This window comes from Mastacembelus armatus, chromosome 24 (genome assembly GCF_900324485.2).
Source record: "Mastacembelus armatus chromosome 24, fMasArm1.2, whole genome shotgun sequence".
Taxonomy (NCBI): domain Eukaryota; kingdom Metazoa; phylum Chordata; class Actinopteri; order Synbranchiformes; family Mastacembelidae; genus Mastacembelus; species Mastacembelus armatus.
This window is the reverse complement of record NC_046656.1, coordinates 13,521,152-13,546,624: the sequence shown is the minus strand read 5'-3', so window position 1 is coordinate 13,546,624 and position 25,473 is coordinate 13,521,152. Positions and strand designations below refer to the sequence as shown.

General features: G+C 40.5%; 4 protein-coding genes across 7 annotated transcripts; 2 read left to right on the top strand and 2 right to left on the bottom strand.

Moving 5' to 3' along the window:
- The first annotated feature begins 1,473 nt into the window (after positions 1–1,473).
- Positions 1,474–2,965, top strand: mixl1 (Mix paired-like homeobox). Its single transcript, XM_026319195.1, has 4 exons — positions 1,474–1,570; positions 1,751–1,971; positions 2,147–2,273; positions 2,391–2,965. The coding sequence occupies exons 1-4, from the start codon at positions 1,474–1,476 to the stop codon at positions 2,963–2,965; spliced, it is 1,020 nt and encodes a 339-aa protein (XP_026174980.1).
- A 188-nt stretch (positions 2,966–3,153) lies between these two features.
- lin9 (lin-9 DREAM MuvB core complex component) lies at positions 3,154–10,234 on the bottom strand. Of its 4 annotated transcripts, none has more exons than XM_026319490.1 (15): positions 10,183–10,234; positions 9,272–9,304; positions 8,650–8,741; positions 7,685–7,795; positions 7,309–7,439; positions 6,768–6,893; positions 6,408–6,565; positions 5,934–6,067; positions 5,608–5,736; positions 5,334–5,435; positions 5,161–5,241; positions 4,937–5,062; positions 4,685–4,867; positions 4,278–4,375; positions 3,154–4,171 (listed from the first exon to the last, which is right to left on the bottom strand). In XM_026319490.1, the coding sequence occupies exons 1-15, from the start codon at positions 10,211–10,213 to the stop codon at positions 4,066–4,068; spliced, it is 1,641 nt and encodes a 546-aa protein (XP_026175275.1). In that variant the 5' UTR covers positions 10,214–10,234; the 3' UTR covers positions 3,154–4,065. The 4 variants fall into 4 exon arrangements, with proteins under 4 accessions (XP_026175275.1, XP_026175272.1, XP_026175273.1 ...); XM_026319487.1 differs by having other exon boundaries at positions 7,309–7,436; positions 10,183–10,219; XM_026319488.1 differs by lacking the exon at positions 10,183–10,234 and adding an exon at positions 10,070–10,181.
- Positions 10,235–11,676: 1,442 nt separating this feature from the next.
- parp1 (poly (ADP-ribose) polymerase 1) lies at positions 11,677–21,791 on the bottom strand. Its single transcript, XM_026319256.2, has 23 exons — positions 21,482–21,791; positions 20,457–20,619; positions 19,919–20,034; positions 19,558–19,772; positions 17,540–17,630; positions 17,338–17,454; positions 16,946–17,122; positions 16,636–16,786; positions 16,307–16,447; positions 15,973–16,212; positions 15,762–15,827; positions 15,559–15,691; positions 15,140–15,335; positions 14,808–14,936; positions 14,508–14,591; positions 14,302–14,424; positions 14,057–14,185; positions 13,799–13,897; positions 13,499–13,651; positions 13,230–13,357; positions 13,075–13,136; positions 12,846–12,960; positions 11,677–12,539 (listed from the first exon to the last, which is right to left on the bottom strand). Exons 1-23 carry the CDS (start codon positions 21,602–21,604, stop codon positions 12,458–12,460), a joined length of 3,033 nt encoding a protein of 1,010 aa, XP_026175041.1. The 5' UTR covers positions 21,605–21,791; the 3' UTR covers positions 11,677–12,457.
- On the top strand, positions 18,516–19,473 carry adorb1a (adenosine receptor B1a). Its single transcript, XM_033325073.1, has one exon. The coding sequence runs from the start codon at positions 18,544–18,546 to the stop codon at positions 19,471–19,473; it is 930 nt and encodes a 309-aa protein (XP_033180964.1). The 5' UTR covers positions 18,516–18,543.
- Positions 21,792–25,473: the final 3,682 nt, after the last annotated feature.

The following is a 25,473-nucleotide window of genomic DNA, read 5'->3' as shown; positions in this document are numbered from 1 at the left end:
TACACTGTCTAGTGAATGAACTCTCAGAAAACCTGTCACTGGCCATTACAAAAGATCAGGAACTTCAACAGCCCGATTTTAGCATAACAGTCTGATTTGTGCGCACAGGCAATACCCAATTAAGGTCTTCAGACAAAGCAACTTGCGAGCTGTGAATGATTCTACCAACAAGCACATCCTAGCTGAACAATGCCATATGTGTCAAGGTGCAGAGATCAATAAGTGCTGTTGTTGACATGAAATGACAAAATGGCTCTCAAGCCAATACTCCACAGAGATCAGCTGAAAACCCAGAGAAAAGCATTGCTGTTCTATGCTCTCTCTTAGAGCCATGACAGTAATCTGCTGACTTACTCTCATTTACAGAAAGGCAACACTCTCCCTGTTGACTTAGTGGTAAACAGTTTGGCTGCAATATCATGTCAACCCACACCCAGTACAATTAAATATGAGGCACAAAATGCATCATGTCATTTCAGAAACATGTACAAAAACAACTCAAAATCAACTTGGAGTCTTAATGACAGTGGCCACATAGGAAAATTCATTTAGTTTGTCTGTGATGCTGCCTGACCTTTTAACTTTATCAGATGAAGGCGACTAATTTAGTAACAAGTGCCCATTCCTGATCTCCTTTGAAATGAGGTTTGTGTATTGAGATGAACTTTTTTACCACTAAAAGGGAACAGGAAGCATAATTTCCCACAAACACATACAGATCAGTTTTGAGGAGAAAATCTTTGAGAACTCAAACTTTAACAAAACATAACTTCTAAGCCTAAAGGAGAAAAAATACAAACACGCGAAACCATTTTAGACGTACAATTGAGAGTAAATGTAAATACATTTTCAGTTATATTTTTATAAGTAATGTGTTCCTATTATGTTGAATGAATTCCAGTCTAATTTAATATTATTATATTATTTTTGCATTAATAGAACAACTGTAGTTCAGCTCTGTTACTGCACAAAAAGCACTAAACTATATCCTAGTCCAGTTGTTCTGTTAATGCAGGATAATATTAAACTCTGTTAAATTTGAGATAAATTCATTTATTTTTGTTACTATCAAGCAACAAAACTACATCCCCTGTGAGTGTCTAACCCGTTGAGGAAATAGCAGTTTTCCGACTGTCTCTCTTTGAAGGCTACAGGTCCGTTATTGCTTCATCTATTCCAAAGCGGATAAATGTTTTCTCTGCAGATGTGTATTGAGCATGCAGATTCCATTAAAACCCCTTTAAAGAGACCTGCGGCAGCTCTACCGTCCCAGGTGTGATGGCTTCACACCTCCCGCGGCCTGCAGACGTCTGAAGCAGCTACACGGCCGCTCCAGTGCCAGCCGGCACTGATGGCTGCCCCATTCACACATCCGGGCAGCATCACCTTTGATCACTGGGGGGATTTAACCCCAACCAGCGAGCGCACAGGCCTCAAACCCAGTCAGTCTTTGGAGACAGGACGTAGAACATCATGTCTGCAGTTCATGGGAATATGCGCGCCGGTGACCTGAATCCCTTCCAGATGTATCAAGAAGGGCCTTTGCAGATGAACACTATGGTGAACTCAGGTTGTGGCTAAAAGGTTTTATTGCTTTCACCTCTATATATAAGAATAGTAGCGACGACCTGGTTACCAAGAAAATAACAGAAATAAGGATGGTTTTTGCGAGTAATTTACGCACAACTCCAGCATCGTCTTTGTCTACTATTTTATTAACTAAACAGATTATATGTTTTCTTTTTTTCAGATTATGGTGCCTCAGATGTTACAAACCTATTCAGCTCTGCAAACTCGGTACCGAGGGAAGATAAATGCGTGGCAATACTAACCCACAGAAGAAAGAGGACAAACTTCACGCAGCAGCAAATTGAGGTGCTGGAGAAAGTTTATTCAGACACTAAGTATCCGGACATCTACCTGAGAGAGAGACTGGAGGCTCTGACCGGACTACCAGAGTCCAGAATTCAGGTAATGTTGGATTTCAATACGTCTTTTGACCTGACTGACACAGACGCTTAAAATGTACGGTTTACTGTTCAACTCCAGATAACCTGAAGTTTATCATACTTATGGAATTGTACATTTTGTGACCAAATGGTTGAAGCTGTTCTCATCTTTTTGCTTTGTTTCCCACAAATTTCAGGTGTGGTTTCAGAATAGAAGGGCCAAGTCTCGTCGCCAAGTTGGCTCATCAACATCCATGAAAATCACCAATCCAGCCACAGCTGGGCCCTTCAGCCAGCTCCAGAGCAGGATGGCCACTGAGAACGGTAACTTATTAGCCATACACTCTTATTTGTTTATTTCACTCAGCATTGAGTCTGTCTGTTCAGTGTTTCTTACATTTCAGAACTAATTGTTTGATTCTAAATCATTTTCTCTTTCAGTTTATGACAACAACCATGGTGCAGATGCACACAGAATGGGTGGTTTTGGGTTAGAGGAAAGTTTCAGGCCTACAATGCATCAAAACCCAGATGATCCACACCGGACCGGTCTGGCCAACAAACCCAGCAGCTTTGAGCACACGTCTGTTTCCTGCATCTATGACAAAGAGGGAACCAGAGTGATGCCTGAGCAGCTGCAGCGACACAAGCTTAGTGTTAATGTGCCATGTTGTAATGTCCACCTTTATCCCAAAGAAAACAATCATCACCCCAAGATTGAAACCAACATGACCGGGAACCAGGGTCCAAAAGTTTTGGTGGATTATGACAATTTCCCTCCCAACAAAACCATTGGACCAGAGATGAAAGTTGTGATCCCTCCCATCCCGAACCAGAATTTCAACAGGTCATCACCAAAAGATACCGGGTGCCAAATTCTGTATCCACAAGTGAGGGCAACAGGGGACAGATACAATCATTTCTCCCCAATCCATGCCACTGAAGCACAGGACTTCACTGACTCAGACTCTGACTGGGAAAATGAGGCCATGGCTGGCTTTGGTGGTTTTATATGATAAATTATAAGAGCTGTTTTTGTTTTAAACGCTACATGTATCATAAGATATGGTATTCAGTTGTGCGTCTACATAAAACTAAAATATGTATTTATTGTAAAATAGTAATAAAACTTTTGATTGTTAAAAAAAAAAAAAAAAAAGTGTTGACTGGATCAATCTGTAAATAAAGAATACAAACTAGAAGATGAAATCCTGCTTTGGAATATTATGTTTAATATAAAAAGACAAACATTTATATACAATTGCAATGAGGAATTTTCATATACAACTATACAAAACTGAAAAAGGAGAGTCTCTAGGAAAACAACTGTTGACGTGAATATTAAGAGTACATCAGTGATGTAGGCTTAGTGTGGGGTTTGCAGCAACAGCCATGCCAACTGTGAAACTGCTAAGATCATCTAAGGGAGTAAAAGGCATCCAAACCCCAGAGTTCTCCTTTATAAAAAATACCAAAATCTCTTTTTAGTGCACACAAAATTACAAAATCCATTTCTGAATATACAGCAGAAATGTTGACAATAGTCCTAGTAATCAGAGATATTGTACAATTATCTACAATAAACAATTTTATAAAACATTCTTTAGATTCCCTCTTTGTTCATCAGAGGAGCAACAGAACACAACACTTACAGAGGGAAACTTAAGAGATAGCAAAATAGCGTTTCATAACCATACACACCTACTCAAAAATAAATAAATATGGACTATAAAAACTGTAAGAATCAATGCTTGGCACATAAACCCAATAAATAACCACTGACAGTTTGGAGATGTGGATTTGTGGCAACAAAGACTTTCAGGTTTGTGTTCAGTTAGGTGCACAAACATTTTTATACAATAAAACAGGTGGGTAAAATACTCGACATCCTCCTTGCCTTCAACACAAAGCTTCAGGAACCTGGGTTGTTTTTGGATGTCGCTGGGACATCCAAATTCAGGTTGTGTAGAGGTGGTCCACAACATCCACATCCAAACATGTGTTCCAAGTTTGCTGAGAGATGAACTGAAAGCACCCTCTCAAAAGGCAATATCAATGGACCACAGCTCTGTGTGTGTGTGCATGCATTGGTGTGTAGGGAGGATGACACAGGTACTCAGACTGCATTGGTGTTGTTGGCAGCAAATGCGTGCAGATTGCCCAGCTGACTAAGGCCACTCTGGATGTGTGCCACGTGGATCTCGACGTTGTTCTGGAAGCAACTGGAAGAGACAACCAGTGATATGCATATTAACAGAAAAGAATACATATCACATTCATTATAATATGAATACAGCCAGTTTCATAAAACACTGCAGGGTCATTTACCTGAGGTTGGAGGGATCAATTGATGCCTTAATGTCATTAAGGGAATCTGTTAGGGATTTGAACTCAAATGAATTCAGGTCACCTCCATCTGCCAGACACTGAAACCAGCCAGAAAAAATAAACAATCAAAAAGTTAGTGCAGTAAAAATCTGTTCATGACAGAGGACAGTTAAAGTTTTGACTTTGCTGCAGAGTATGTGTGGAACTCACTAATTTGTGACAAATATGTTGTATGTAAAAATACCATAAAATCCTTATGAATTAATGCACATAAAAGCTGTTTTATCACAGAAATGCATGACTGAACTTTTATCCTATAAAAACCCGATGAGAACATCTTGAACCATCCAAACATACATTAAGAAATGTGAGCAGCAGAGGCAGCTGAATGACGGTAGGTCCTCTACCTTGATCTGTAGGAGTAGAGCAGTGAGGCGTGAGATGAGGTGTGTGAGACCGCTGTTTGTCACACTCTGCTGTCCATCCTTTAAGGAGTTGCTCATCTGCACCATCTGCTGGGCTTCCTCTTCACAACGCCGCCGCAGCTCTGTGGGATGGTCAGCTGGTACCATGCCCTGGTCTGGAGCAAGCTGGATGAACACACAGTGATTATTACCTTAAATAGAACTGTTCAATTTAGTGTGTATCCACTGACTTACCTCACAGCAGAACTGCTGAACTTCATGAAGCACCTTGTTCAGATCTTTATTGATCTGCTCAAGCTCAAGGACTGTGGTGGCATATCTCTTCTGGAAGTCTAGGTCGATAGGCATCGAATACGACTTCTGAACATAACAACACAGGCACAGTTTCGGTTAGGCCTGATTTATGCATCTCAGAGATATTTTATATGTTCTGATGCAACTTTTTACAATAACTGTACCAGTTTCTCTGCTTCTGTGTTCATTTCTTTCAAGTGCTTGATGTGCTCTTTCTTAATCATGAGGATCTTGGACAGCCTTGTCTAGTCACAGAAAAATGGAAGACTTTGTCAAAAGTCAAAAGGTCAGTTTTAGGATGTCGCCTTTTAGTTTTCAATTTGACAAAAGTCTTTACCACTTGAACCAGGAACTTCACAGGAAATCCTCCCAGAGTATCTCCCTCAGCACCGAGCAGTTTGTTCCTCCATGGCGACTGAGTGATGAGAGGGTCACTGTCCTGTTAAGCAAAAGTCAGATGATGGAATCATCCATCCTCATAAGCTATTTAGAGAAAAAGACTAAACCAACACCAAGAATCATTTACAGCTGTGAGACCTGATTATGCTTGTATGGGGGCAAGTGATGAGACAGGGCATATAAAGCTGTCATTACATTTGGGTTCATATTACCATGAGGACAGGAGTGGTAGCGGACGGGTATGGCCCTCGGGGTGGAGTCATAAGGTTCTGCATGTAGCGTGTTGTTCGGTGCTTCTGAGCGAAGGCTGAGATGGGCATGGTCTCATTGGGTTCATTGCTCTGGAAAAAACAGTTGATGAAACCCCCTCAATGGAAATCAGCTATTGTACAACTTAAATTTTGACAGTTTCTTGTTTCACAATTTTTGCTTAGTCAACATTATCATATGTATGTGTGGTAAAAATAAAAGACAGATTAACTAAAGTTATTACATTTGCCTTCTCAACACTCAGAGGTGTTACTGGAGCAAATCTTACCAGGACTTCATAGTCAGGCACTGTGTGTGTTCCCAGGCCACTGCGATCAAAGGTGACACGATAGGTGGCAGCGCTGGTGTCCACTGCGTCAATCTGCCCTGTGAACAACCCGTCGTGAACACCTCGGAGTCGAGCTGCCGAACGAAAGGAGGATCAGAATTAGAACAGTTAAAACCATACAGCTCCAGATATCTTATGCCATCAAGTACAGATTTTTAGATCAAATGATCAATTCATAATGATGCAGTCATGCTACTTTCATTTTTACCAGTTCTCTTATTTATTTATTAAATATTTATAAATATATCTGGATATCTGAAATGGATCAATTTAACAAAATTGGACAAGCCAAGTTGTCTTAACAGGACATCAGGCGGGTACTGAAAATCTAATCTGGATTACTTTGTATATCATTGAAGGTGACTAAATTCACAATAACTTCCTCACAATAACATGTAATTAGGACAGTCTTACCAGTGACTTTGGTTCCTATGATGAGAGGCAGAGGGATTTCATCAGGAAGATCTTTACAGTTCGACACATCGGACAGTTTTCTTTGCTGCAGGAGGCGGATTTTCTGCCTCTTGTGTCTCAGCGCTGTTCGCTCTTCAGCAAAAAACGCTGATGAACACCTGAACAGGACCACACAGCAAAGTGCTGAAGCAAAATTTCTCTTTTGTTCCCACATATTGTGTCTTTAAGGACATTAGGTTATGAAACTACACAGAGAACACAATTAAAAATACAAAAAAAAAAAAAAAAAAAAATCACAAAAATGGGCAGGAAACATTCTAAATTAAAATTTTGTATAGAGGTGTAAAGATTCTAACTTACCGTCTTGGTTTCCCCATCAGTCTCCTGATTGTACTCCACTCAACTCGAGTCAGCTTTCTTGTTTTCAGGTTAGGGAAAGACTCCTTGAGACACAAGCAGAATTCATTGTCTCCCTCAAAAAGAGGCCTGGAAGAGAGGATGAAAAAGAAAAGGGGGATACAGTGAAAAAGAAAAAGAAACAAAATTAAAACTTTAAATTCATTGCAGCTGATCAAAATCAGGTTTATTAAGCTCTGGGGGCATAGGCATATTGTAACATTGTTTGGATTACTGAGTCACTTTAATAGTAATAAAATTAGTATAAAAATAAGTTGCATGTGTCTGTGTTTTCTTCATGAATATAAATGTCATTTTGATATAGAAGATAAATTGCAAGATGTTGTATAAGCTCTGACTGCAGCTCTTGGCCTTAACTTCTGCACTCAACATAGTGGCAGCAGAAGTCAGACCACTTATGTGTAAGCAGCATCATTTCTTCTACCTTCTATTAATGTGCACTTAAGACTATTATTATCTTTTGAGAGTGAAAGTTAAACTTTACCTGTCAATATTGGAATAAAACCATTCATAGATGCACCATTTGTGAGCTTTTGGTAGTTTTAGGAGGTTTCTTAACCTCAGCCCTATTTTCTGGGAGGCCTTCTTATCTGGTGTCACCACATTAGAAAACTTCTGTAAATAAACATATTAAAACAACTGTTATTCCTACATACAAATACAGTACATTTAAAACATTCAAACAACAAACCACAGGAAGACTCCAGGTGAAAACACAGAACACAGGATTAAAGGGTTGCTTATGCCTTAGCTTTTTTATACGAGAAGCCACAAAACTCCGACAATGTGAGACTGGGAAAAAAAACAGATTATTACTCATTTTTTTACTATGACTTTCAGTCATGTTGTATAGCCTTTACCTGTGGTGTGGTGGTGACCCTCTGGCTCCTCCGGGGTGATCTGGATGGGAGACGTTGTGGCTGCTCATCTTCCTCTCGAAACAAACGGCTCCTCTTTGAGCTCCGTGTGGGCTAGAAAGACAAATGTGCACAGACATTTCTGAATAGTGCCACTAATGCTGCAAGAATAAATGCCTTTTCTTGGCTGTCAGTAATATTTATGTGTATTTTTCTTTGATAACTAAAGACAAAATTAATTTATGTAGACAAGAAAAAAAATCAGACCCCCAGGTTTGCCTTCTGTGTGCAGAAAATATGGTTTAATCAATGCGATCTTCCAGGCAACAGTCGGTTATGTATTCAGGCACATGTGCAAACAACATTTTTTCTTTATTCAGGATAATTCCTGTGAACTTTAGGCTAACTCAGCAAAAAATGCAGAGTATGCATTTCTGATACAAAGATTTATGCTTTCTGGTGAGATGAGAATATCCTATTCAATCACGCCACTCTGGTTGATTGGGAGGGTGCTATTTACTACGCTAATTTCTAAAGCGTTGGACCAAAGAGTTGCTAATTGCAACAGTGACATTCTGAAATATTACTTACAACTTTATTTCCAAGGCAAAGTGGAATACAAACACAAAGATCTGCTCCAGACCCAATACAGACGAAATGCATATCCATTTCAAATATGTTCTGAACATGCATTTCGACATTACAACTCAATGAAGTTGTACAAATTCAACTATTTAGATAAATGCATGGGAAACACAACCGTAGCTGGTAAGATGGTCACTGGACAGTGACCATTTAATCACATCAAAAACACATCCATTTAAAAGAAAAACCCCTTAATCAATGAGTAACAGACAATGATAATGAATAATTGAGAATCTGAGGTTTGTGTTCTTTATTTAATATACTATGTTAAACAGTAACTCCACTATCAGATCATCCTTAAAGTCTAAGATGATGTCTCTTACCGTATCCATTGTGAGGGAGGAATGTCGTCCCCTGGTGTTATGAGCTCTTGGGAAGCTGTTCTTTTCATTCAGAGTGTTGGACAAACTGCCTTCTGTAAAAAATAACAGCAACACATTCAAAATGCATACATTCAAAATAGTTTAAAAACACAAAATATAAGACCAAAGTGAATCACTAAAAAACAAACAAAGATATTTTTAAATCACAGAAGATGCAAATTAGTTTTAACTAACATATGAAAATGAAATAGATCATTTTCTTTTAAGTTTCAACACATAAATAATCTTTGCAGAGAAAAGAACAAAGCGGCAATGGAAAAAGTTAAGGACAATCAAATCAATCATAGGACAATTATTTCCACTGTATCAGTTACGGTATAATGCTCAGGCAGTAAGGACTGTGGGTATAAGCTTCACAACAAATGTCAACAGAGATGCCTAATAAAAGAATAAATATATCTGACCACACACACACACACACACACATACACATACACACACAGTCGAGATCAAATCAAAACCAGAATATTGCTTATGAACCAAGTAGTTACATTTTATTTTTATGCCTAACATACACAGAATACTTGCACACAGTCCCCAAAACAAAAAATAAAGAATATACCTTTCAGACTGACAAGTGCCTCTGCTGAGGAGCCTGGGGAATGAGACAAATTGAATTATATTAATCTACAGTATCACGACAATGGCATCAGAAAACCTGTAAATATGTAACTAAACATGTCCCCGTGATAAAATGGATGATTGGACTGTTCTGTAGTTTTAATTTAACACCGACTGTCCTGACAGCAGGTTTGTTAACTGGACTTTTAACACAGCTAGTGGTTTCGGTTGGGCCTTTACCTCCAATGTGAGCTGTCAAGCACGGGCACAATATCAACAAATATCACAGAAATGCGCTAAATGAGCTAACGTCGTATTGTTCATTAACATTAACATTCAGCCACACCGACTACGATCAACTCGAGTGAATTGACTATTTTGACTGTCAGCAGTCAGATAACTTGACTAGTTTGCCTCCAGGAGCTTGTCACAATTACACACTAGGGGTTACCAAGTAACGTTAACCTGCGCTAACTACCGTTAAATATAAGAAAAGGTGTCACGGAGGATTAAAAAACTATACCCAGCAAAACACAAAGCTAGTAGCTGCCGTGCGTGCTTTGCCAATAAAGACCTTAGAGTAATCCTTTTGTTATTAATGCTTACGATACAGGGCTAGCAGAGGTTAGCTCGTAGCTAAGCTAACGTTATTTGTTTACCCAGTCGGGCTAAAGTAACTTGCTCAACTCCAACATTAGCTATGGTTAGCCTCTGGTGCTAACAAGCGTTAGCTGCCCTGGTTAGACCGGTGTCTCCTTCCGTAAAAACATGACTTTATAAACTCCGCCGAAAAACTTACATTATTCCGTAATGGGCCAACTGTATGGACTAATCGGCCAATACGTATTTTATTAGCACAGCGCCGTTGTGTGTTCACAATGCAAAACTCCCTAAATTTGTGTTGTTACTCACTCTCGTCTAACAGCTGGTCCATCTCCGCCATCTTGAATTAGCCGCGCCGCTTTTTCAAAGACCTTGTCAAAATGCATTCTGGGTCGGGACGCAATCTGGAGGGCGATTTGAGAAATAAAACCCCTATAATTTATCAAACCGGGAGTTTAAGAATGACTTTGTATCACATATTTATACACGTGGCCATCATCACTCATTATAAACCCATCTTTCCGTACAAACACTCAGGATAAAAGCTAGGAAAACCATTTCATATGAACAAACTGGGCTCAGCATCCCCTCCATTGTTACATACAGCACTTCACCTTCTGATTTCATACATTTTTGGAAATTGGATCAGTGCTTTAGCTAAAAAAAAAAAAAAAAAAAAGTTAAAAAAAAATTAAATGGGAAGGTATGTTCCTACTCCTGTTCCAGTGTACATACAAAATAAAATGATTAGATAGTATCACAGCAGAGCAGGTGGCTAAACCAACTTTTACAGACAAAATTGCACTAGTTTCATTGGAGCTTTAAGCAAAGTAACTCAGGCTGTGATCACAGGCCACAGACTGCATGCTGCCTTTTCTGTGGATATGCCACAGGTGGGCAGTATACAGGGGTTGTAAAAACCTTTGCAGTCTTCACATCACAATTCATGTTAGTTTGTGCACATAACTTACACTGTACTTACACTGTACATGCCTTTATACTGCCTGATGCCTGATAGCTGACTGGTTACATAAAGACCTATAAATACATTTTCATTACATTTCTTAAAGGCAACACAAAAAAAAGTTAGGCAATATTAATTTTCAGCCTTCCTTACTTCTAAAAACCATAACCATCTTCTCAGAACAATATTTGATGTCAAAATTGGGCAAAATGTTATGTAATTATTTTGTTAACAAATCCTCAGTAACTGCTGAAGACCGGCACTTTATGGTCAGAAAACTCGTCAATGTATAGAAGGTAGTTATTTAGAGAATTACCAATCACACACCGTTTCCACATCCATCTAACTGCGTTGACAGATATTGCATATAAATGTTTACAATGTAAGACAAAATGGCCTACTACATCCAGCCAAAGCCATTAATAATAAAAAATATGCTTATACCTTCTTTAGGTTTAAAGCCAAATTGACTGCCAGCAGTAGAGATGTAATGTTTCAGCCTAGTCAAAGTTGTCTACAGTGTCTTAGACATTGTGCTGGCCCGCAATTCTCCAAAATGTTCAGTTTGCCAGCTTTATCTTTAAAATACATACAACATATTGCAGATCTTAATGTTTCCACCACAAATGAGAAATGTTTTCTGCCTCACTTACTGCAGAAATCATTTTAACTATTACTTTTTTAATCTTCTTCCAAGTGAGTGTATACTCAGTGTTATTGTTTCTTTTGATAATATTAGGGAACATATTTCAAACACGGCATCGAAGCAGGACAAGTGTCTAATGTGTAAATGTTTGGGCAAAAGATGCTGCTTCAGGCACATAAAACACATATTTACATTTATTTTCCCCAAAATCTATTGTTTAATAGGAGAAAACAATTCACGACAAAATTACTCTCAATGATTTATTTTGCTTGAGGCAAGCGAGAAAGACACTAATAAAAGTGTACAACATACCATGGCAGTTTTTTCTACTACAGAAGAGTTCACATAACCATGAATTACATTTTTTTGCCATTTTCAGCAAGGAAGACAACTTGAGAGACAAACAACAAAAAGAAATATATACATGTCAAGCCTCATAAAATGTCTCTGAGAGGAACAGTCTACAAAATGTTCATCTCAGTGGCTACTTTACTGGGGAACACTAGCAAAATATAAACATAGGTTTATAGATGGTAGTTCTTAACTGAAAAAATCTTTCTAAACTTGCAAGACTATGCCTGAATTATAGCACGTTTATAAAGTAATCAAGATGATGCTTCTCAAATAAAATAAAAAAACAAAAACAAAAAACACATGGGAAAGAAAACTGCTAAAATTTTCTAGCATTTGAAGCCTAAACCAAAACCTTTCAATCTAGTATGGACCATGCTTCAACTACAGTACTGAGCTGTGATTTATACTTTTTTTTTTATTTAAGGATTTAAGGAAGGCTGCCAGCTGGGAAACCTGGTGACACAGCAATAAAGTGACTAGAAGTTTTCAATAACCATTGTAAAGTATGGTGTACCATCACTCCTTTGCCAAAATTCTTCTGAAGCAGTGAATGAAGCCCAGGCATTTGGAGGCAACAGTGGTCTTTGTTTTCAAAGCAGAGGGTCTAGACATGGCCCCGCTCACCACAGGGATGTCTGGTAGTTAAACTTGATCTTCAGGAGATACTTCAGGTTTACTTGCGCAACATCATAAACAATGTACCTGGAGGAACAGTGGTTAAGGAAAAAAAAAAAGAAAAAGAAAGACTACACAAATAATATGACCAACACAGTGAAAAGGAGAAAACATTGTGTGAAGAAATCTGTTTTCCTCTCATGTTAGCAAGAGTAAAACTGCAATGAAAGCTCAACTGTTAATTAACGTCAAGAACAATTCATATTGACTGATGCACTGATTTTAGCACTGCATACCTCTACACATTACACAGAAATTATTATAAGCCAAAGCAAGCCTTTTGGCCACATCTTTGTCAAAATCAGAAACAAAGAGATAAGAATTAAAGGATACTCGTTGTACAGTAGACTTGTGTCGTCAATGTTGGTGTGGACTCCTTTTCCGAGAGGCACTTGCACCCCATCTAAAGTCATAGTAGCGCTTGGATCAGGAGCAGTTCTACCCAAACCTGCCAAGAAAAAAAAAAAATGAAGGTGTGAAAAAGAAAACAGTCTCAAAAACTTGGTCGATAATCTAGAGGGGATTTCGTTGCCTATACACCAATCACAACAAATTTTCTCACCTTTAACACTATGCTTGCCCTTTGGTAATTTTGTAATGTGTGAGGCCTTCTTCAATTCATGCCTGCATTTAAAAAAGTAAAATACATGAATTTACGTCATTATCACAGACAGTCCGAGAAAAAGCTGATAGCATTATTTGAGGAATGTGACTCACATGTTGCCCAGAGCAACCTCGGCCAGCAGGATGAGGCCTACCGGGTCTGACTGGGAGGTGTGACAGTAGTTGGCACTTTTGGAGACCATGTCAGCAAAGTACACACCTTTGCCAAACATGTAACCAGTCTAGAGGAAAAGCAGCAGACAGCGATAGGTTACTTGGGTCAACTCAGTTATTTATCGGGGGGAGATACTGACTTCTTATTAGGAACATATGTAATTGCTGTTTTTGGTTCCCATCAAACATCAACTCTGTTCACTACTCACCACTGGAGCCTCTGGAGGGGCAATACGAAGACCCTGAGACAAGATACCAGCGTAGTTGGTGGTGCGAGAACCGTGCCACAGTAGCTGGCGATTGTGTAGCTCCTCAAAGGGACGGTACCGTTGATGTTCTCCCTCTCTAACAATTTTAAAGATCTAAAAGATGAGAAAAAGTCATTAAACACAGAGAGATGATCACTTATCACTTACAACAAAAGGGGCTACAGGCCCGACGTCAAACACTTGCAGAATCAGATTTTCAAATAAAATGTTCATCTAATTTAAATAATTTGTCCTACTTACGTCTTGCACTTCCAGAGTGTATGTGTTGTGTGTAGCAGCATGGGTGTTCTTAACATACTGCATAATGATCTCAGCTTCATTAGTGGTCTTGTCAACAACCTGTGAAATAAACATATTGCCCACTGTAGTTTACCCCTTTGTTATGTGCACTGTGACCAAGATGAACTGTATTTTTATTGACGAAAATGGGAAAATTCCACAATTCCTATATGCTGTCCATGACTTAGAGTAAAATAATGAAAAAGTTACACCCCACACCTCAATCTTGGTCTGGAGTTTCTCATAGTTGATGTCAATAGGATCATTCTCAGTGTCATGGGTGCCTCCTCTCAGCAGGCTGTACGCCACCTCAATATCCAGCAGGTTGTCCAACATCTGCACTTTAGCCTTGACAGGAAATTGTTCACATTTGCCCACATTTTTAAATTCCTCATTTAGCTTATTAGTGACACAACAAAACAGGAAAAAATCTGTATAGTATGATTCAGTATGTGTGCTCGTACTTGAATGTAGTCCAAGCTGTTCAGTAGTGGAGGTTTCTTCATGCCAAAGTCATGTGGTATCAGAGTGTAGAAGCGATTGGAGAGATCCAGAATCTGGGCCTCTGGTACACAATCTGACACAGCCTACAATGACAAAAAAATTATATATTCAGTGTCAAATTACATTCATCCATTCTCTCCATTGACCTGTCCAGATGATGTCCCACCTGCTGTACTTCAGTGAGCAGCGCATAGGCACTCTGGATCTGCCTCTTACTCAGCTTTCCAAGGGGCATCTTCTGGAGATCAATCTGAAGGACAAATAAGACGTACAGACTGTATATGGGACACATGAAAGTATTTTGCATGTACTGGTATTGGAGTGACACATGTTTTTAATTAATTCATCCAGGCAGCTCTTTTTGTTTGCCTCAGAACCAAACTATAATTAGCTGCAAAAGAAAACAATCCTGCCACTCGACCTGTCACATGTTTTCTATCTCACATATGATCTTATAAACTCTTACCTCAAACTCTACCATGGCCTTCTTCATGCTCTCCACATCAAAGATCATCTTGATCAATCCCTGGATAGGTTTGGGCAGCTTGGACTTGGTGCCAGCGGTGGCTGTGAGCCTTTTCACTGCCTCCTCATCCTATCGAGCGACACACACACACACACACACACACACACACACACACACACACACACACACACACACACACACACACACACACACACACACACACACACACACACACACACACACACACACACACACACACACAAAAATCAAATCCAATTCAGACAAAGAAAACAGAATGGATGCTTTCTAGTTCTGTGTGTGTTTCTGCATACCTGTCCATAGTCAATCTCTAGTGGGTAGAACTTATTGGGATATTTGGTGAAGTTAGAGGAGCCCCAGTCGTTGCCCGTCTTCTCTTTGTACACACCAAGAAAGTTGTCCAGGGCAGAGTTCTTGTCATGAAACTTGTCCAGCTTGTTGCCTCCAATGGTGGTGCCCACTCTGCCCCATGACCTGAACACCCAGTACCTGCACATGAAGAGAAATTAAGTCTTAGTCTTTGGATAGAGATGAGGCAGGTTAATGGAAGAAATAAAACTGTTCTAGTGCAATTCAGCTCACATGTTAAGAGACAGCATAAATCAAGTTACAAGTCAAGTTGGAAATTAAGTGTGTGTCTGTTGCCTATGTTACTGATCTGAAAGTTGATTTAAATAGCCTTTATGACTAGGCCAAAAAAAGCAAAAATGACCTTTTCTGTACATCATCCTCCAGCAGCTGCAATTTATAGTAGGAGTTAGTTCCTCTGACAATGTCCACAAGACCCAACGTGGCACTGTACATCTTCCCATTCTGCTCCAGGACATGGGCACTGTTTTCCAGACCTAAGAGATCAAACTTGTCAATAACAAGAATAAGAAACACAGAACAGGGGGACAGGGGACTTCTGAGTACCTGAGTCTGGATCCACAGCAGCTCCTCCTTTAACTGTGAGTTTCATCTTCTTGGCTTTGCTACTACCTGTAACAAAGCAGATGTAATAGTAGATAAATATATACATCAAAGAGCCAACCTATGAAAAGTCTGCTTGAGTCACCCTTCTCAAACGTGACATTAACATAACATATTTTCATAACTACTAACCACAGTAACAAACATCTTTTACCTTCCTCCTCCTTCACCCTCCCTGTGCTCTTGGTAGCCAGTGATCCCGACTTGGAGGGTGCAGACGGAGCCTGAGCCTCAACTTTGACCTCTGCACCCCAGGGTGAGATGGCATGCAGGGAGACTAGCTCTTGAAGAGCCTTGCCCGACGACTTGATGTTTGTGAGGAAATCCTCTGAGACAACTCGCACGCCAGCGTCTCTCACTTCCTCCATTTTCTTACTCAGCTTCTCTACCTCCTCTGTGAAAAGAAGCCAAAGAATACACATAATATTGTCTGTGGGTACCTTTATTGTCTCATTTAGCAATTCTCCCTTAACTGAAGAGTTACTCACTCTTGGTGCTGACGCAGAGAGAGGCCTTATTGGCTGTGCCGGTAATCTTTCCACCCAACTCCTCTACAGCGGCCTTCAAGTCGTCTTTGTTCTTGGTCAGTTTGCCCACAGCTAAAAGTTTCATGCCAGTCAGAGGTTTGTCTACAAGACAAAAACACATATTATTAGATATGTGTTACATATATATATAAAAAAATGACTTAATTGCATTAATTAAATTTACTGTATCAACTGAATCAGACCACAAGCTCTGGATACAAGACAGACATGAAACACAAATGTATTATATTTTCAAGATATTAACGTTCTCCTTGAGTTTCTTCTCTCACCTGAAGGTGCACCCTCTGGCAGGCGTTCATTTGGGGCACTGGAAGCACTCGCCAGAGGTTCGGCTTTGGCTTTGGCGGGAGCCTCCTTGGGGTACACCCTGTCCTGTCGTTTAAACTTGAATTTTTTCAGAAAAGACACCTCGCCGAATTCCTAAAATCACAAACCAAGAGATTCCATTAGCAGTTACTAAATATAATTGGAACACACAGCTTTTTCCTGCACAACCAATGCATGTTACCAGCTACTGCTACAACTAATGCTTTGAGCAGGTAAAGCGCTTCTTAAAAAAACTGAAATGAGGTGACCTACCTTGGGGGTAACCCAGTCTTTGCGCAGTGGTGTTGTGGTTTTGAATACACACTTTGTCCAGGCCGAGATGTCCCCTGTACAGTAGTAAGCGTCACCCTTGAACACCAGCTGACCCTGGCACTCCTTACAGGGCTCAAGAGCACCGAAGGCCATGCCGTCGGCCAGGCAGTCCACCACCTGTTTAGAAAACCACACTTAAACTGTAAATCCATTAGGACTCTGTTTACAAATATCACTGTATGTGTATATGTATATGTGTATTACCACATATATATGTATATGTGGTAATACACAAAAAATACCTGAATAAATTGAATTCAAAAAGAACATTTTGACATTTAAAGTATTTTTTTCAGTAAGGATGCAAGGAAAGTGAACCAAGTTTCTCCTACATTGGACTCTCCAGAGGGAACCTCCTGGCCATTTGCAATCAGCAGCTCCTTCATGTCGTTGATCGAACAGTATTTCCTCAGCTTGTCCTTGATTCCCCAGATCAGCTGGCTCTGATTCTGTAGAGTGCACAAACACAGCACAAAGTATTAAGAACATGACTGCAAACGTTAATGTAATGTGCACTGTACAATCAGAAGGTACCTTCAGCTGCTCTTCCAGCTTTTTCTTCTTATCCTCTTCCTCCTTCTTCTGTTTCTTCGATACTCCATCCACATCGTCAGATTTACGTTTTCTGTAAGAGCAAGTGGATATTCAACTAGTTCTCCTCCAAACTTTTATTGTTCTGTTTTTTTTTCAGCATGGGCAAAAATAATAATAATCAAGAAGGTGAAGAAAAAACACCCACATTAACTTTCTAAATGAGGTCAACAGGGACACCAACAACCAACAATAGGAACAAACAAGGCTGAATCTGACACCTTTATTCATTAGGCAAATTCATTAGAGCCCCATCAGTTAATGAACACACACACACACACAAGCCGGTGCATGTTCCCACAGTCCCTGGTGTCAGTGATGATAACATCCATCCTGCCCTGACAAGGAAAATGTATTAGCTCCCCGTGAGGCCAGGCACACACAGGCACGCATGTTGTAATGACCACCAGCCGGCAGTCAGTCTCTGTGTGATCATTTGGAGGGTAAAAAACACTTGAAAAAACATCCCTTATCAGACAACGAGTGACATCAAAGGGGAGGAAGGGAGTTCTATAAAATAGTGATTTCCAGCTTTGCTCCGACAGAAGTGTGAATTCTATCTTTAATGTGAGGGTAGACGCGCTAAATGAGGATGGCAGCTGTCAGACTAATGACGATGGATTGGTTAGTTTCTTGAGCAAGGACGCTTACATTTAACAAGACTGTCCGATTGCAGATTGGTGAGTAATTTCATGTCTTTTATGCATTTCATCCCCGTACTGAGCAGCCTGACTTCTAACTTGAATCTCATTCCTCCCTTCAGAACAACTATGGACAACATGGCTGAACAGTTGAACTTCTACACTTTCCAACAAACGAGAAATTCATCTCATCCGTCTTCCCCGATCCAGAGCTCCTCAACTCTTTCCTCCTCCAATGTCACTTCCTCCTCACCTTCTCCTTCATCTCAGCCCGCCGACCTGGTGATCTCCCCTAATGTAGCGTACATGGTGGCTGAGCTCGTTATTGCCTTTCTCTCCACAGTTGGAAATGTACTGGTCTGTGCTGCTGTGGCCCTTAACCGCAAGCTCCGTAGCGTCACCAACTACTTCCTTGTCTCGCTTGCGGTTGCTGACATCTGTGTGGGCGCCATCGCCATTCCCTGTGCCATCCTGACTGACATCGGTTTACCACGTCACAATCTCTACTTGTGTCTGCTCATGTTGAGTGTTTTGATAATGTTCACCCAGAGCTCCATCTTCAGCCTGCTCGCAGTGGCTGTGGAGCGCTACGTGGCCATCTTCATGCCTTTTCGTTACCAGATCCTGATGACTTCTCAGAACGCCGTGCTGGTGATCCTCGCCACATGGCTGCTGGCCTTTCTCATTGGGCTCGTGCCTCTGATGGGCTGGCATAAGACCCCACCTGAATCAGGGTACTGTTTCTTTGTCCTGGTAGTGGACATGACATATATGGTCTATTTTAACTTCTTTGCTTGCGTGCTGATGCCTCTGGTGATCATGTTTCTCATCTATGCCCGAATCTTTGTCATGGTCAAGCGTCAGTTGAGACGCATCGCAGCTGAGCAAAGCAGCAGAGGGGAGGGACAAGCGAGGGCTGCGGCCAGCATGCGGCGGGAGATTAAAACAGCCACTTCGCTTTTCCTGGTTCTTTTCCTCTTCACGATCTGCTGGATCCCACTCCACATAATCAACTGCTTCCTGCTCCTGTGTCCACACTGCCCTGTGCCACTAGAGCTTCTGCTCACTGCCATCATCCTGTCACATGCAAACTCCGCTGTCAACCCCTTCCTGTACGCATACACAATGACGGCTTTCAGGGACACTTTTAAAGCAATTTTCTTGTGCTGCAGAATAATGGGAGATGAGGTTGGTGGTGACAATAGAGAGGCTGCAGCTGTCCGAAATGCAAACTGAACACTGTCAATATTAAATGGCAGATGGATAACATTCCTAAACCTTAAAAGTTCAACCTGCACAATACAATATGATCTCCCTCACCCTTCAGATTTGACCACTGGAAGCCTCTTCTTGAGTTCCTCCTTGTCTTCTGCTCGTAGTGAGTTGAAACCTTTCAGCTGGGCAGCGCTGTATTCAGGTTTGAAGGCCAGTTCTTCCCTGCGGCTCACAAAACATGCCGTGTGGTACCAGCGGTCGATCAGACCCAGCTGCGGTTTCTCAGGGTCCACAGTTTTCTTGGACACACGAATCTGATCCTGACGGCCAAAGAATTAAAGGCTTTAGCTAATCAATTGCATATGATGCAACTAATGACAACATTTACTAATTAAATCAAAGGTTACATCGATTGTGTTTATATTAACTGTTCCTCTACTCGCAGTTTGTAAAAGTGGCTGCTAACCTTTTCTATTTTCTGCTCACAGCCTTTGCATGTGCTGCGGTTCGACTTAGCATACTCCACCGCAAAGTCATTCAAGGACTTCTCCCCCTTAGCACCACTCTTCTGGTCCCCTTTTCCTACGAGAAGGTAGTTATTATGATTATTATAACAAAAAAGGACACATATAGAAGATTCTGAGGACATAATATTCACATGGTCACCAAAACATTCACTTTCATACATGCAGAAATATTGTTTATTTCAAGGTATTCAGCAGGAGGTCCAGTGACGCTGAATTCATTTTCCATAAACCTGTGTTTGTTTTCTACTGCTAAAAGTAAATAACTGCTATAGATGTCCATATCTGAGATGACAGCAATTTCTTTCTTATATCTTAGTGATTTTTACATTTTATTTTAAGTGACTTTCTGATGAGATGTCAGAGACCTGAGATCACATTAAGCCAAGTAAGGGGCCAGTAAATGTTGTTGTGTGTGGCATTATGTCATTTTACCAATACTCTGAGATGTCTGTAAAATGTCTGAAGATAAGTACTGACCTTCTGCTGCTCCACCACTTTCAATAGCCTTCTTGACTTTCTCCTGGTCCTCCCAGCGAAGGACAGAAAATCCAGCAATGTCAGCAGTGGACTGAGCCGCTGCTCGCTGCCAGAAGCAAGAGAAGTGGTGCCAGTGGGGGACTTTCCCATCAAACATGGGAGACTAGAGGACAAATAACAAATATGGGAACAGTTAAAGGATCTAACCAACCTTTATTTTAAAATTTTCAGGAAAGACGACACAAAATCACAGACATCTCCAATAATGTAATTTCTGACACAATAAAAGGCAAAACTTATTTCTACTGGGGTGTCATTTTCCCTGACGCTGCAAACAAACAAGCCCATATCATCATTAACCCACTCCACATCAAACATCCCCAGTAAAAAGTACATTAGAACTTGAATGTAAGAATTACACACAAGATGGATCCACGTCTCGTGTGCTATAATTTCACTTTCTTTTAAAGGAGCAAAGACAAATATGAGGAAGAATGAAAATACGTCCTACAGAGCAGACAGGATAAACGACGACGACGACGACGATGATGATGATGTTTGGCAGATCCACGAGTAAGGAGACTTTGTGAAGTCACTTAAGAAGCTTCCAGGCTCTTATCCTCAGCAGGGAAGAGGCAGATTTTAGATTCTGGACTGACGCTGCTGCGATTTATGTTTTCGAGGTATCTGCTCTGTGTGAACAGTTGTTACTTTAGTCCTGGCCTCACACATGGACCAATAAACTTTGTGTGGAACTGAATGCGACAGAATCCGACACGAGAAAAAAAGGCTCTTTGTGAACAAGATTCAATAGACAATGTCAGCCATTTAAATGCTAACGAGGGCCTAACCTACAGCACTGGAACCAAGCTATAAGCCACATCATCTTATCCTCCACTGAGCTGATTAAAACTCCGTAAACACGCAGAATAAACCGCACAGTTTACAGAAGGTAACCCTGGTGGTAAACTAGCTACGAGGGTATGTTTCTTCATATGAACTGCGACCAGACGTCGCTCGGTTACCTGCACCATGATGGCCATCCTCAGGGAGTCTTTGGCTATGTTTTCTTTGCACTTCTTACACGAAGCGCGGCCGCTTTTGGCATATTCAGCTTTGTACAGCTTGTCCTCCTGAGAATCGGCCATAGCTGTTTGATATGGAAGCAAAATGAAATGAATTGACTGTGAGGGGAGGGAACGACGAGCCACAACAACTACACGCACACAGCGGCGAAGCCCGCGTGGCTATACGGCAGCGCGGAGACGAGATAGAACCAAAGAGGTCTCACTCCGCAGCGGTTTCCCGACATCAACACCACCAAACCACCAGGACCTCGCTACAAGAAAGATTCACACTCATTTTTAAATGTGTTTTATGAAACTGCACTTACCGAAGTGTCAAGTTTCTAATCTATTTTATAAATACCTATATGTTACAACAAACGGCGCATATAAACACATTAAAATTAACTTTTGACCAACATATCCTGTTTGAATCTTGCTGGGGATGTTTGTTGTCTCTCTCCTTCATTTCCTGTCACCTTTTCCCTGACACTATTTAATAAAGATTTTAGTTGTTGGCTGAGTGGTTAGTATTGTTGCCTCACGGCAAGAAGGTCCTGGGTTTGCAACCCAGCCTTTCTGTGTGGAGTTTGTGTGTTCTCCCTGTGCTTGTGTGGATTTCCTCCAGGTACTCTGGTTTCCTCCCACAGTCCAAAAACATGTATGTCAGGTTGATTGGTGACTCTAAATTGTCCATAGGAGTGAGTGTGTGAGGTTGTTTGTCTTTGTGTGTCTCTATGTGGCCCTGTGATGGACTGGTGACCTGTCCAGGGTGTACCCCTGCCTTTCACCCAAAGAGAGCTGGGATAGACTCCAGCAGATCCCTGTGACCCTGGTTAAGGAATAAGCGGGTATAGATAATGGATGGACTATTACATTTAATAACGTTGAATTAAAATAACTGCTGTAACAATTGAATTTCCCCTGGGGGATTAATAAAGTATTTCTTCTTCTTCTTCATCCAGTGGTTATGTTCTTCTGCATCTGCAAGAAGACGAGCCCAGAGTGAACCGTTTGTCGTAATAGACGATCAGTGAATCGGACGTACAAAACCCGCGCTAATCGCAGCCAGAATAAATCGAGTCAGGAGAAATCGTCGAGACTGTCAGGGGAAAAAACTGTTGAGGGTAATAAATGAATAAATAAATAAATGACAATCTGTTACATTTCAGTCTGTTAAAGGTTGTCCCACTTGAATCCATCAAGGAAAAGATTCTTTTACCCCACAAATAACAAAATTAAATAAAAAGAGAATATTAGGATTTAAAGGCAGCATGGTGGTTTAGATGTTAGCAGTCTTGCCTCACAGCAAGAAGGTTGAAACCCAGCAGGGGCCTTTCTGTGTGGAGTTTGCATGTTCTCCCTGTGCTTGTGTGGGTTTTCTCCAGGTACTCTGGTTTCCTCCCACAGTCCAAAAACATGTATGTCAGGTTGATTGGTGACTCTAAATTGCCCATAGGAGTGAGTGTGAGTGTGTGAGGTTGTTTGTCTCTATGTGGCCCTGTGATGGACTGGTGACCTGTCCAGGGTGTACCCCTGCCTTTCACCCAAAGAGAGCTGGGATAGGCTCCAGCTGATCCCTGTGACCCTAAATAGGAATAGCTATAGATGGATGGATGAATAAATGTTTCAGATCGCATCTGAGGTACAATAAGAAGCAAAGTTGCATCAAGAAATAAAACATGATCTGTGTTGGTTTACCTGGGAGGTGTTTTTGGCATTTATGTTGAAAATTGGAAATATGGAATAAAGTAATTTAAGGATGAGTTGTCACAGTCTGTTGAAGCAAAACCAATTTGGCTATGGAGTGATTTGTCACATTCAGTGTTTGACAAAGCTCAAGCTCAGGGCTTCTTTTGAAATTACACTTTATAAATATCAACACATTTCATGCACAAATGTCTCTTCTGTTAGCTTTTATTTCTGCCATTTTTTTCTCCAGCAGATGGCCCCCTTGTTTACCTCTTTTCTTGTACGGATAGGGCTGAGTCTGACTTCAACCCTTGTGCTGATTAGTATTTGCTGTCACTTGTGTGCAGCAAGCATCGTTTTAAGCTGTTCTCGGCTGATCCCCAACACAGCTTTTTTCAACCTCTCTGTTAAACGGAGTTTGAATTTCCATGATACCGTGCACGTGGAATCACTAGGATGGCTTACTGTGACACTTTATAATGAACAGAGCCATCATTATTGCTACTAGTATCAATGTTTTTCCCACTATGAGAAGTAAAACTGTCTCCTGTGACAGGAGGTCTACAACATATCGTGTTACTGGCTTTGACCAGTGACCTTAATTAGTATTCTTGTTGTAGCACTATGGAATAATTTGTTCCAGTGTAGTAAACCTCTATATACAGTGAATTGTAAATGTTTATGTACCTGTAACTTTCCACGTCCCACCTTTAAAGATGTATGATGGGAAAATATCAAAAGATAAACAAAGATATAAATTATGCACTCTGACAAGAGGGCTAATCAGCTAAAAATACCAAAGAAACCTGTGTGGTTGTACAAAGCCAATTTAATTTGACATTTTAACTGAACCCATCCGTTAGTGTTAAATCAAAGACACAATAGGTTTTCAGACGTTTTGAGTAAATATACATTATGTGCAATTTAATGGCATGTGAAGAAACAAAAAGAGTAAATAAAAGAGGACTGCTGCATCACAATCGTTGGCCAGACATAATTCATAATTGGTATTTTAATAATGACAAAGCTCTGTCAAACACCACATCAGTGGCTCATTTATCACTGCTTTTCTTGTAAACATTTTAATAAAGCTTAATTTTTTTCTGACATCCTGGCAGTTAAATCCCAGTGCATTATTTCATTAACCAACTCAATTAAACCTTGCTAAAATTCCTTATAACACTTTGGAAGGTGCTGTTAGCACCAAGGTTGTTTACCTGTGAAAGAAATGAATGGCATGATGTAAAAAAAATCAAGTCTTCATCTTCCGCCTTAATAAAGGTCTCCCTGTGTGTCGCCTCAGGTATCTGGATGTATCCGCAGACACCTGTGCTGTCCATGCAGCTGGCCAGGTTCACTGTTGTACCAGATGTTGTACTGCAGCTTGGTGGCACAAATCACACCTGTGACCACTGACCCATGGGTAATGCTGTTTTCATGCTGTTTTTAGTCCAACAGAGCAGAAAATAATTTTCTTTTGACAACATTTTTAAAAAAGACAAAATGATATTAGCTTTGAAAATTGTGCATATCAGCAATACTTTCTTTTATATGTGTATGTGTGTGTGTGTGTGTGTGTGTGTGTGTGTGTGGGAAGTCATCCACTTAGCCACTTACCCACACACATCTAAAAGGTTTTGGCAGAGGGCCGGTTAATCTCTTCAAAGGTCTCTTGCATCTCCAATGCAAACAAAACCAGCTCTCTCAAGTGATTCCATTCATCCACAGATACCTGAGGGACTGTTACACACAGAAAGAGAGGGGGGACAATGTAAATATTAAAGCTGCTTCCACTGATGGAGAGGCACATGTAGTTGGAACAAAAGAATTCACACTGTGTACAAGAAGACCACCCACCTGTCTATCTGGAGCTAAGCCAGAGGCTGCAATGAAGCAGCTCCCAATGATCTTAATATGGAACGCTATTGGAGGAAGGTAATAATCTGTACAATTTTTCAGACCTATTATAAAAAAAAGTAGAACCCTTCTGATTCACTGCTGTCCCCAAATGATAAGAAAACCTGCTGCCAAAGCAGCATGTTCAAGCCTCAGTGTCTGCTCTACAGTTGACAGAGCACAGAGTTTCTCCATTTACTCTATCACAGCCTCTATTGTAATCATACTAAATGGCTGTTATTTTTGAATTATTTAAAACTGAAAATGCAGATGCTGATGAAAGCACTTCACAGGTCTGAATACCTTATCTGTTACCCTTGTGCAAAAATAGCTCTAGGATTATATGAATGAAAATGGAATTGAAG

Excerpts from the sequence above, each read along its gene's own strand:
- lin9 (XM_026319490.1), bottom strand. The coding sequence starts at position 10,213 with ATGGCGGAGATGGACCAGCTGTTAGACGAGA. Across the intron at positions 6,068-6,407 it reads CATAGGAACCAAAGTCACTG|CTCGACTCCGAGGTGTTCAC; the intron begins GTAAGACTGTCC and ends TTCGTTCGGCAG. Across the intron at positions 5,063-5,160 it reads ACACAGAAGCAGAGAAACTG|AAGTCGTATTCGATGCCTAT; the intron begins GTACAGTTATTG and ends TGTTATGTTCAG.
- adorb1a (XM_033325073.1), top strand. The coding sequence starts at position 18,544 with ATGGTGGCTGAGCTCGTTATTGCCTTTCTCTCCACAGTTGGAAATGTA.
- mixl1 (XM_026319195.1), top strand. The coding sequence starts at position 1,474 with ATGTCTGCAGTTCATGGGAATATGCGCGCCGGTGACCTGAATCCCTTC. Across the intron at positions 1,571-1,750 it reads GAACACTATGGTGAACTCAG|ATTATGGTGCCTCAGATGTT; the intron begins GTTGTGGCTAAA and ends TCTTTTTTTCAG. Across the intron at positions 1,972-2,146 it reads TACCAGAGTCCAGAATTCAG|GTGTGGTTTCAGAATAGAAG; the intron begins GTAATGTTGGAT and ends CACAAATTTCAG.
- parp1 (XM_026319256.2), bottom strand. The coding sequence starts at position 21,604 with ATGGCCGATTCTCAGGAGGACAAGCTGTACAAAGCTGAATATGCCAAA. Across the intron at positions 17,631-19,557 it reads CCAGTGGTCAAATCTGAAGG|AAAACGTAAATCTGACGATG; the intron begins GTGAGGGAGATC and ends TTGCTCTTACAG. Across the intron at positions 16,448-16,635 it reads GCCAGAGGGTGCACCTTCAG|ACAAACCTCTGACTGGCATG; the intron begins GTGAGAGAAGAA and ends TTTGTCTTGTAG.